Source organism: Cryptotermes secundus, unplaced genomic scaffold, assembly GCF_002891405.2.
Source record: "Cryptotermes secundus unplaced genomic scaffold, Csec_1.0 scaffold1688, whole genome shotgun sequence".
Lineage (NCBI taxonomy): Eukaryota > Metazoa > Arthropoda > Insecta > Blattodea > Kalotermitidae > Cryptotermes > Cryptotermes secundus.
Genome location: NW_019734346.1, coordinates 480150 through 492557, shown reverse-complemented (window position 1 = coordinate 492557; position 12408 = coordinate 480150). Strand labels below are relative to the sequence as shown.

Sequence of the window (12408 nt, the reverse complement as noted above, 5' to 3'; positions counted from 1 at the left end):
GTTTTCATGAGAAAAAATAGGGTCAGGTATTAGGTAGACCAGTCGCCTCCGTCTAGTTTCTTTTGAGGTTAAGAATGTGCGGAGCTGCAAACTCCACTCCCCCATACGCTTTCATTACGTGCTGCTTACTTAAGGACAAGAACATCTAACTTCTGCTTGGGCTGATATCCGAATTTCAGCGCTCAACATAGTTGATACCTGTATATTAGCCGCCAACCGACAGGATCCTGAACAACTTCACATTAACATTACCTATTCCAGTGAAATTCACTCTAATGTTGTCCTCAAATCGTCTCGAAACCGGACTAGTTCAGTCGATAAAGTAAATGGTTATCTGGAAGACAAAACCCCCTTCTCAGAAGTGAAATTTTTAGTTGCCCCAATTCTCTCCATACCGGTTGTTTGTTCTATACTGGAACACCCGTACTTGCTTACCTCGCCATGAAATCAGCTACCCTTACCTTCATGGTTGGACCGCGTCTGTGGTCTAGAGGTCAGAGTTCCTGGCTACAGATCCAGAGGTCCTGGATTCGATTCCTGGCGCTACCAGATCTTCTGAGAAGTAGTGGGTGTGGAAGGGGGTCCACACAGCCTCATCGGCTCCGGTCTAGAAAACCGAAATTAAAGGCCTTTGGGATTCGTGACCACGCGACACCCTCTATCCACTAAATTTGGCACTAACTTCTCTGACAAGCGGTGGTCCCTCGGTCGGTATAGTTCGCTTGCGGACTAAAGCCATAGATTTTTCTTTGTTCCTTCGTTGTTCATATCAATACTCCCAATCGACCTCCCTGAAATAGATTGCGATCTCTTCTCGTGTTACTTCCATTTTGCCTTGCATAATTGTTAGCTTATGTGATTTGATGCCAAGTAAATTGTATAGCCGGTACAGTTCCACTATGTAACTTTGGGACCAACCATAATATCATGAGCATTATGTTTATGCCTAAGTAGCTCCTCCGAAATATGACACGAAAACATGGAAGTTAATGCTTCTTATAGCAGCAGTGACAGGATGAATTCACTCCCCTAAAATTGCTCTAATTAAATGCCCAGTGAAACATGTGCGAGTAATTTGGAGAAGTGTTTCTACCCTTCGCCCCCCGAAATGTGTTCTGCAATTGACATAGAAGGGAAGTGCGGGAGGTAGGACATTAAATATTACTTAAACGCTCTATGTGGAAACGAAATGAACATACTCTTCACCATTCGGAATTACTCGGAAATGTGAAGCGCAGCACATTGGAGGTCAGAGCCCATGAAAACAGCATCATTTAACAGGGACAGCACGAAATGTTGCAATTCGATTATATATAATTAAAATCTTCTTACTGATACAGAGTAAACCTAGTGATGCTTTCTGGGGTTGAGGCCAAGAGAATTCTTAAAATTCAGACTCCATTTCTTATGGAAGAAACGGATATAAAACACAAGCCAGATAAATTTATATGAGGAAAAATAGGCAAACATAAGGGGAAGAAACAAAACTGTAGAAATGGACGACGCCGATTTACGGACCCAAATTTTTAGGCTAAACAGGGCACATCGGAGAGCATATAACCGATTTAGATCATGATTTATAAATTCAAAGTCAGTTTATTGTCTTCATGTTCATCTTTGTGCCATTGCAAAATGGGAGTTAATGCCGTCGCATTTATATTCGCTTAAATAACCGTGTGCAAAATGGAATCCAGCAAGAGTCTTCGATTCTAGCTTCACGACGGTCTGTGCTTTCAGGAATCATATCAACAACAAACTTTTCACTCTCTTTTCTGTCTTGGAACCTCCAGGATTAAGAAATAAGGAAATTAAGAAAACGCAAATCCGACAGGCAAAAGACTAAAACAGCACGTTCAGAAACGTAGAACGCAATAAAAGGATGAAAGATAGAGAAAGAGAGAAAGGAGAGAGAGAAAGACAGAATGGAAACTTGTAGAAGGGTGACGAATTACATTACAATCAAGAAAGTTTCGATTCCTGGGTGTCTAATTACGAGACTTGACGACAGAGTTGAATGCTAAGTCTGTGCGGACAAAAATGACATAACTCGAGGTTCATTGAATATGTCAGTTTTATAAAACACGTCTCGTAGAATGTCATGCATTAGATAATAAAACGGGGGAAGCTAGCATAGCGGTATTGTCTATACCTGTGCTGCGATTCTTGTTGGAACAGGTATATTGAATACTCTGACTGAAGATTTTCATGGTTTTTCTCAGATTATCCAGCAGAATTCCAGCAAAAACTGGAACCTTAAAAACACTTATATAATCATTGTTCATTATTATCTTCTCATCTCATTCAATTGTATAGGTGTACAGTACTGAACTGAATTTTTGACGTTAATTAAATAACAGACAGTCAACCAAACAGCCAGTCCAATGATATCGAGCTTCAGAATTGTACTCTTTTCCAAGTAAACCTCTACTTGTACTGAAAGGAAAAGTCTAGGCCGAACTATTAGCACGCAAAATGTATTTATTAAAAGGAACCATTTAACAGATATAGGTGGCACACGGTAGCGTAGTTGGTTGAGGCACTATGCTACAAGCCGGAAGGTCGCGGGTTCTACTCCCGATGAGGTCATTGGAATTTTTTAATTGACCTAATCCTTCCAGCCGCACTATGGCCCTGGGGTCAACTCAGCCTCTAATAGAAATGAGTACCAGGAATTAATTAAATGATTATCCTGGGGAGTAAAGAGCGGCCGGCGCGTAAGGCTGACAACCTTACCGCCATCTATGAGCCAATTGTCTAGAAGATGTGGGAACCTCAACGTCTCACAACCCTGTGGGCTTTCACGGCCTGTTACAGGGATAGCTTCATTTTTTATTCTTTTACTGTTACCATTTAACAGATATAGGCGTTGACTGGAGGAAAGTATTGCTAAGCCCGGGGTTCCAACCCAGGTGGCACTCCACCACTTTCTCAGGCCTGCCAAACTCGTTCATGCTTCGGGACAAGCAGCCTCGGTCTTGTCATCAGAGGAAGGTGGCGCTGTGTGATTATTTATATGTTCATATTGAGGGCGGATGTGGGGGAAATACCTTGGAGATAGAAGCAGCAGATTCCTCCTAAATTTTTTAACCTCCTACGAGGCTACACTACATTACATCATAACTAAGATGACAACAACCTTGTTTGAAAATTGCTGTTTAATGCCATTGTTACATTAATCAGGCATGCACACCTTTTGATATTTTGTTGTACACTGATGTGTGTGGTGTTTTGGTCAAATTATTGTATTATTACTGTTATTATTATTATGACATGAAATCCAGAAGGGACAGCTGTTGCTAGGTTACGGAACAGTAAGCACACGATGACGTCATTAAACAAGGAGCCGTTGCTACGCCCCAGCCATTAAACAGAGGCAATGACGCGTTATTTTTAAAGTGGTCCATATCACCAACACGTGAAATTATTATTATTATTATTATTATTATTATTATTATTATTATTATTATTATTATTATTATTTGGGGCACGCCGTAGCGTAGTTGGTTGAGGCACTATGCTACAAGCCAGAAGTTCCCGGGTTCGAGTCCCTATGAAGTGGATTTTGCAATTGACCTAATCCTTCCAGCCGCACTATGGCCCTGCGATCGACTCAGCCTCTAACAGAAATGAGTACCAGGGATCTGCTTTGGGGGGGGGGGTAAAGGGGGATCAGCGCGTAAGGCTGACAACATTGCCGCCATCTGTGAGCCGATTGTCTAGAAGATGTGGGAGCCTCGACGCCTCACAGCCCTATGGGTCTTCACGGCAGGTTAAATGAATAACTTCTTATTAATATTAAAGCAGATCCTATGCCTTTTTTTCTACACTTTCCTACCAGCACTGTGTATAAACCACTCATTAAAAATTTGGTTTTATCTTTCACCATTAATTCCATACTTTCTTGTTTCTTCCGCCATTCCACATACCCTCACTCCTTCGAAGGTCGAAAGTATCTCTTCCAGGAGCTGCCAAATCAATTGCATTACACCACTGATTTGATTACATGTGCTCTCAAGAGCTTGAGTGGAATGGGCAAAGTGGAAGTACTACTCCCATTGCGCCATCTTGCCTTAGTGACGTGTACATACTCGATTGCACGGCGCATGTGCGATAATTGTCTGGTTCCTGCAGGAACGACGGCCCACACATTATCAGCGTATGTCTGTGCATCGAGTAATAAATCTAATTTGAACTCGGGGTTTACACATGATATATCAAAACTTATTTACTGCAGAATTTTCTTCAAAATAGATACAATGGTTCTAACTAGTTTATTCAGCTAGTGGTAGAGTTTCCTCCCTACCACATATTATGATAATACAAGCTTTTTGAAGTTTCTACTAGTGGCCACTATCTCTCTATCCATCCGTCTGTCTGTCTACCTATGGCTCCATAGACCTTCTGTTGGACTTTGCCCGCTTTTTCAACTTCTTAATCCTATACACACTTTGTAGAAGCCCTTGGACGGAGGATGAGCTCGTCGCAAGGCCGCTACCTACACACAGAACCACACACACACACAGAATAAACTCACATCGACTTCTATGCCTTGAGTGGGGATTCGAAACCACGATCCCAGAGTTCGAGAGAAGGAAGAGAGTTCATGTTTTAGATGGCGCGCCCACTGCGATCGGAATTTATGTAGGCATGCGTTTTATTAACTATGAACTATTTAACAACGCTATCTCAACTGCAGAAATTAAGATATATTGCAGCAGATGAGATGCAAAGTTATGAATAATAAGTAGAAATTTATTTGTGAAGAAACCGTCGTGGTCTATTTTAAGTAAAACTGCAGAATTTGCATTGGGGAAGTGAGCAAATCCGGCAGATAAAATTCCGTCCGTTTTGAAACCAATCCCTTAGCTAATATTCCCAGTAATATACTGTGCCTAAAATATGTTAAAGTGTGCTTCATCATCACAAGTTGAGGAGATTATTGCATCATCAGCATAAATGTGGTAGATTCTGCTTTCAAAATACATCGGAACCAGCGTTGTCATGTCTTGGATCTCGTTGAATACGCAGTAACCTCCTTCCTTCTGTCAGCTTGCTTGCCAATTCAAGGTATGACATAACCTCAAAGATTTTTAAGCAGACGGTAAAAATTATTGCTGCTGCTTTAATGTACCATTTCACAACGTCCCTCTCTCTGTCACGTACTGAATTTATATTGCTCTGTTTATGAAGAGTTATGGCAATTATGAGAATTGAGTTGTGGGGGACTCAGATAAATTACAAGTCATATCAGCCGATACTCGGCATGTATATGAAGCAGGGACTTTCCGACTGCAATTCAGTCCCGTTTCTGGAGAGCTTACTTTCTCTGTTCAGAGGCCGGATCATCAGAATTCTGTCACCTTACAGTAATCGCTCTGCCCTTCAGTGATTTCACATACTGTGGTTATCTTTGTCTGGCAGCCTGCAAATCCGCATGTTGATATAACGGGTGCTATTATATTGTTTATGTAAGCAGAGAAAGAAAACTTCTTGCTTTTAGTCCGCAAGCGAACTGTACCGACCGAGAGACCGCCGCTTCTCGGCGAAGTTAGTGCCAACTTTAGCGGATAGAGGGTGTCGCGTGGTCAGCGCAACAGATACCCACCGCCGTTAATCTCGGTTTTCTAGACCGGAGTCGCTATTTTCGTGAAATAGCTCCTCAGTTATCCTCACGAGGCTGAGTGGAACCAGTTCCAGACCCAGTACTGCTCAGGAAATCTTGCAACGCCTGGAATCGAACCCGGACCTCTGGGTCTGCAGCCAGGAACTCTGACCACTAGACCACAGAAGCGGTCTTATGTAACCAGATATGCCATAATTGTGATACGGTATGTATGGGGAAATGGTAGGGCGTCAAAGAATAGTATATCGAATTTCTACTTTCAAAAACCAATTTAAATCTCTGCTAGGCACCAATTATAGCAGGCATTCTTACACTCTACTTGCCAACGAATTTACTCACCAACAAATTGCTTAGTAGCGAGTATCTTATTGCATTCAGACAGTAAATCCGCCCTTAAAATCGCTACGCAGAAAGTGAGTTCCTTCGTTTAATTGACTCATAAATTCGCCCGCCTTGTTACAACTGGTTAGTTTATTGACTCTCAAGTGAATTCGACAGTGAGTCGCTGGTGAAGTTTAAAATTTATAACTTCACTCTCTTTCATTTTAGTGAGTAACTAATCTATACGTTCAGTCCCCCATACGCCTTCATGGCGTAGTGTTTAATTAGTTAAGCACAGGGACAACTTTACCTTTGCTAGGCGGTCAGTTTGCTCACCCGTCTAATTACATCAGACCAGTTTGCTGGCTGATTGGTAATTCTCTGTTGAAAGCAAGTGAATTAGCCTAGTGCAACCCACGTTTCAGAGTGAAATTTTATCTCGGGCTGCTTTTGCACCAGTTAGTCGTTGAAAAAAGAAATAGGTCGCAGTCCGTAATCTTGTCTGAAGTGGATAATTATCAATTCCAGCAGAAGTCTTTAATATTACAGCTATATTTTTTTATTTGTATTAACGTAATTTACGCATCTGGTGAGTTAATTTTTGATTGTTGGTTATGTGAGTGAGATTTATGGGTAAAATTAGTTTCAGAGCAGAGCGACGATAAGCTGTTTGTATCTAAGTAAGCGGAAATAAAATCAAGCCTTAGAAATTTGTACAGTGAAGAGCTTCGTATATTCTAGGCGTACACTTCAGTTAATATTATTATGCTAATCAAATGAACGAGGAAGAAATCGTCAACTCTTGGCTATTAAGTTGGTAATTTCCTGGTGGAAAATTTTTTAACAAACTATGTTATTCTGAAGAAAGCATTAAAAATGAAAGTAGATGCTATAACTTATTGCTTAATATTGGGTCACATTTAAGCATGAAAATTTTGTATCAGATGTTAAAATTTCCAAGTTTCGCTCAACATTTGTTGTTAAGAAGAGATCGTGGGAAAGATTCTCTTCGTGAATCCTTGTCATCGGGATTAAGTTTCAGCTTCTGTGTGTCTTGGAATGCTGGAAACGCGTTTATGTAAGGAGGGTTGATGATACTGTGTCATTTGCATTGAGAGTTGAAACAATGAATTGCCAGAAACGCGAGTTGTGTGACTTGGTTCTGTATCTAAGCCACAAGACGCTTCTATAAGAGGCAGTTAAGGCTGATAAAACACAGAGAAAGGTCACATTTCCTGCCCTGGCATTTGCTTTTGTTCCGAGAAGAGCTTTTAGATTCATGCGAAGGGTAGATAATGTGATCAGCAGAATGAGAGCAGGCAAGGGATAAGTGGCAGCTATGGAAAACACAAAGCAAATTACATTCCAAGGGCATATAATCTAAACCCATTAATTCATTATGATAATTGTAACAATAATAATAATTCAATTCTTTATTTGTTTATTAATTTACATGTTTACTCATCAGCCCTAAGGATAATTATAAACTGAACATGAGCATAGAAGGAGAGTAAATAAACATGAAGATAGAAACAAAACATAAGACAACGCAACTTTGATCCTTTAGACAAAAACACAAATTCAGTGAGTCCAATCACGCCAACCGTTATGAGGTTATGAAAAATGTGTACACATATTCATATTCAACGGAATTAATAATTGAGTGTCGTTATAAAGTATGATAAAGAAAAACAGTTTTGGACCAAAATGAGCCAGCGTTCCCACAAACAACATTATCAGCTGAAGCGAATGCATGAGAAGGACAATTTTCGGTTGAAGAGTGGACATTGAACACAACAGAGCAGAGACTTGAAAGACTAACAGTTTCTGAGGAAGGGGAGAAATAACTAAGTTAAACTTGCAAAAGGAACATAGCACCAAGCTGATATCTCCTATTACGTCAGGTGTACACTTTTAACTAATCCAAGCCATAAGCATAGTAGTAATGGATATGGGGTAATAGACGATTAAAACAATTAAATAATAATAATATAATAATAATAATAATAATAATAATAATCTTGTAACGAGCAATAATTATTCGTAATAACTTTTAAGGATATTTCAAGAAAATCTGGCAATTTTAGAAACTGTAAAGATAAACCGGAAATACATCATTGCACAAGTATATCACCAAGAGAATTTTCAGCAAGGCACTACAGTTGTTAATCGAAAAAGAGAAATTCAAATTAGAAAATTTCTGCTCTTCAGTTTGTTTCTTGGTTGCAAGCCTCTTGCGGTTGCAGTCCAAAGATCTCTCATTACATAGTCTTCCTCAGGAAGTACTGGTAGACGGAATGTGAGTTTTAACATCCTCTCTTTTGGTGGAATTTCAAGGTTTGATGGCACTGAAAACCGAGGTCTTGGTAAAGGTTACGATACAGTATATTTTGATTGGTTTGGATTGATCTGGCTCAGGATAGGGGCCAGTGGAGGGCTCTTCTGAACACGGGAATGAACCTTCGGGTTCCATAAAATGCTGGGAAGCTCTTGAGTAGCTACACAATTTGCGGCTTCTCAAGAAGGGCTCAGCTCCTTGAGTGAGTGAGTGATATTTTGATAGGAGGTTACTAATATTTTAGCGAGAAGGCCTGCCCCTGTAGTAAGAGGATGGCCGAGGGCGCGCCATAGCTCAGGCGGTTAGTTGCTGACTTCCAACCGCGGCGGCCCGGGTTCGATCCCGGGTCTCGTTAAGTGGGATTTGTGGTGGACAAAGTGGTGCTTGTGCGGGTTTTCTCCGAGCACTTCGATTTTCCCTGCTAATCTTCATTCCACCAAATTCGCCATCATCATAATCACCCGGGGCAGGCTACAATAGGCCAATCAGTAGCCGCCGTGCAGAGTGGCCCCAGTTGGACTTTACTTTTGTTTCCTTATAGACAATACCTAGGGCGGCCACAGTAGCCGCGCGATCTAAGACATGTATTTTCTTCGCTCGCTCGGACGCTGTGATCGTAGGTTCGAATCCCACTTAAGACATAGATGTTTGGTGTGCGTTTGCGTTTATTCTGTTTTTGTTTTGTCCTGTGTTTAGGTACAGGTATTTTAATTAACTGATCACTCTTCCAAGGAATCCTACCGTCTGTGAAAAATTATTACGGAACTGAATAAGAGTTCAGGGGCCTGAATGGGCTACAAGAGCCATTGCAAAATTGATAGAGAACATCTTGAGTGATAATCTCGTCTTCATGAGCGGTCTCGTGTTAGAAACTTCTTTCCTTTACAGGCCCAAGGGAGAACTTTATTAGATGCTCATGCCTTCTTTTCTTGATATCACTCTATGCACCCCTATTATTCTAGATCATAGAGATCCAAAATTAGGTTGAATCACTTTGAAAATTTCTGACCCGGATGCCAAACTCCGTTCCCTGTTTACACTCTTTCTTCAAACGGGCACTTGCCTCTGAATCGCATGGAGTTCAGTTTGTATCTGGTATAGAGGAAATTTCACTACATGGTTTAGGTTAATTTTTCCCATAAATTTACATTTTATTGGATTCCTTGATGAGCTTATATTTGTATATAACCACAGGAAGGGGAGATACTGAACTAAAGAATCAATTAATCAATGATTTATTCAGTTCTAGGAAAGCAAATTGTGTACTGACTTTCATTCTCTTCTGATGCAGCCGAAGACTGGAACAGTGGCGGACACGCTGAAGTCTGATCATATCATCATCATTCTGGTGATCTTCTGCCTCATCTTGTTCGGCATGTGCTTCACGCTGGTCTTCAACTGCGTGCGGAAACTAATTCACGATCACAGGATCATACAGGTCAGTATCCCACGAATTTCCCTGTGTGAGGGTGTCAGTTCACGATCCCAGAGTCATGCACGTAGAAGTGTCATGGCCGCTTCGTTTGAGTGCGGAAGGTCATGATCACACATGGTCACATGATCATACAGTCACATGTCTCACGGCTGTGTCCGTGGGAAACCAATTCGGAGTCGTAGAATCGCATAGGTCAGTACCTCACAGCTATTTCTCACTGCGTAAAAACTAATTTAAAATCAAAAGGTCCTTCAGAGGGGAATAGAAAATAATAATACGGGTTCTATATACATAAGTATTCTTGTATGAAGTGGGATATGTTGCCTGCCCTACCTTTCGTCCTCTCTTTCGGGGAAATGCTATATAAATTTCTATCAAAGCTGGTATGTGATATTTATCATGTGGATCTGATTTTGGTTAATAGGCAGGTTTAATGTAATCCTGCTTGTACGTGATAATCAAATCAAGAGTTTTTTCTAAACCATCTCGTCATACGGATTCTGGAGCGTGATGGAATATAGATGGCAGATCACACCAATAAATACAAAATTTATTTGAAATATTTTGTCGGCATGGTGAATAGTTAACGAATTACACTGTAAAAAGTAAAGCTACCCTTGTAACATACCGTGGAGGGCCGCACCATAGCTCAAGAGGTTAGTCGCTGGCTTCCACACCGCGGCGGCCCGGGTTCGATCATCGATCTTGTCAAGTGGCATTTGTGGTGGACAAAGTGGCGCTGAGGCTGGTTTTCTCCGAGTACTTCGGTTTCCCCTGCCAATCTTCATTCCACCAATTGTTCCACAATCACCCTCACCTATCATTTTGGGACTGGTACAATAGGCCAGAAGTGGCCGCAGTACAAGGAACTTAGTCCCACCCCACTAGCATTAAAAAAATTCCGTGGAGGCCTATAGGTTTAAAGGATCCTGACGATGGAGAATAGATATTAAAACTAAAATTCTGGACTGTATCCATCGTCCCAGTCAGTTGAATCACGACGTTTCGGAAGCTGGTTCTGCTACCGTCCTCAGGTAAGTAAAATGGAGGTAAAAAAGGGGAAAAATGGGAAAAAAATTAAAAGGTAAGGAGGGTTCTTATGTATCCTATACAGTTGGGTCCCTTAGATCAAGCTAATCTCAATCACTGGACAAACTGGCAGGGGACGAAATCAAGGGTGATCAATTATCTCCCATTGACAACTTCCCACTATGAATTGATCACCCTTGATTTCGTCCCCTGCCAGTTTGTCCAGTGATTGAGATTAGCTTGATCTAAGGGACCCAACTGTATAGGATACATAAGAACCCTCCTTACCTTTTAATTTTTTTCCCATTTTTTCCCCTTTTTTACCTCCATTTTACTTACCTGAGGACGGTAGCAGAACCAGCTTCCGAAACGTCGTGATTCAACTGACTGGGACGATGGATACAGTCCAGAATTTTAGTTTTAATACCTATAGGTTTGTGAAAAGTCGAGACTCTATTTTGTAGACAGTTGGCTTACAGATGGTGAGGTTGTCAGCATTACACGCCGGTCGCCTTTTATCCCCAGGAAGATTCCTGGTACACATTTCTCTTAGAAGCTGAGTCGACCCCAGGGCCATATTGCGGCTGGAAGGATTAGGTTAACTTCAAAAATCCACCTCATCGGGACTTGAACCCGCGACCTTCCGGTTTGTGACATAATGCCTCAACCAGCTACACTACCGCATGTCCTCTAACGAATTACATGAACAAACATTTTGGCGGAAAACATATTTCGAAGTCGGCTTGCATCAATAGATTTGTATCTGAAGCAAATGAATAATGCAACTTGGATACACATAATCGGAAAGAAGGCTGGTAGTTGTTTTTTCAGTTTTGCTCGGAACGAGAAAACACAAAATGTGAGTACAATTTAAGAAAATGGAAGTTCTAGCTATTTGTCCATTGTCAGGATGCTTGTTTACTGATATGAATATTTAAAGTACATAAATATTAATTTTCAACTCCGTGCCGGGAACACAAAAACAAACATTAGTTTTACGAATGTCTTTAACTTCTACTTTAATTTTCAGCTTCATATTCTATGCAAACGGTGGGTTCCATTACGGTCTTCTGTCGTATTAAAACTGCTTTAAATTCAGCACGACCTCCTGCTACATGTTGCGCATGACTCGAGTTTCTGCGTTGCGGGCGGCGTGAAGGGCAGCATCCTAATTGTTCAGTAAACATCCGCAATCCTAGTCCAATTGGCAAGGAAACTTCCCTTCTTAAATGCTTCTCTTTATGACTGAACGCAACCTAACGAGACGAACGTGTAGGATGGAAAGCTGGGATGGATTTTGGAGTTCCCGAAATTGGAAATACGTTCTATTTGTTATTATATTGTTAATTGGACTTGATGTTCAGTTACCGCACGTGTGGAACTGCTAAGGTGCAGTGAATAACAGTGCAGATATTCTTTGTGTTATCACCGACGACGTGGTAAACAGTTGGTACTCCTGCTTTCTGTTCAGAAATTTATGGTTTTAATTCGTATGGTTAATTTTAGTTTTCTTCAGTCTATAAAGTCAGATTTTTCAATAACGCGGTAGCGTAGTTGGTTGAGGCACTATGCTAAAAGCCGGAAGGTCGCGGGTTCAAGTCCCTATGAAGTCACTGGATTTTTTCAATTGACCTAATCCTTCCAGTCGCACTATGGCCCTGC

At 41.1% G+C, this 12408-nt stretch overlaps 1 protein-coding gene across 1 annotated transcript in view; it reads left to right on the top strand.

Annotated features, from left to right (window-relative positions):
- Positions 1-12408, top strand: part of LOC111868713 (glucose transporter type 1) — a gene marked incomplete at its 5' end in the record, with an annotated part of 45994 nt that overhangs the window by 11353 nt on the left and 22233 nt on the right. Inside the window, 1 exon segment of the mRNA XM_033753144.1 lies at positions 9574-9720. Coding sequence (XP_033609035.1) covers positions 9658-9720 — 63 coding nt within the window.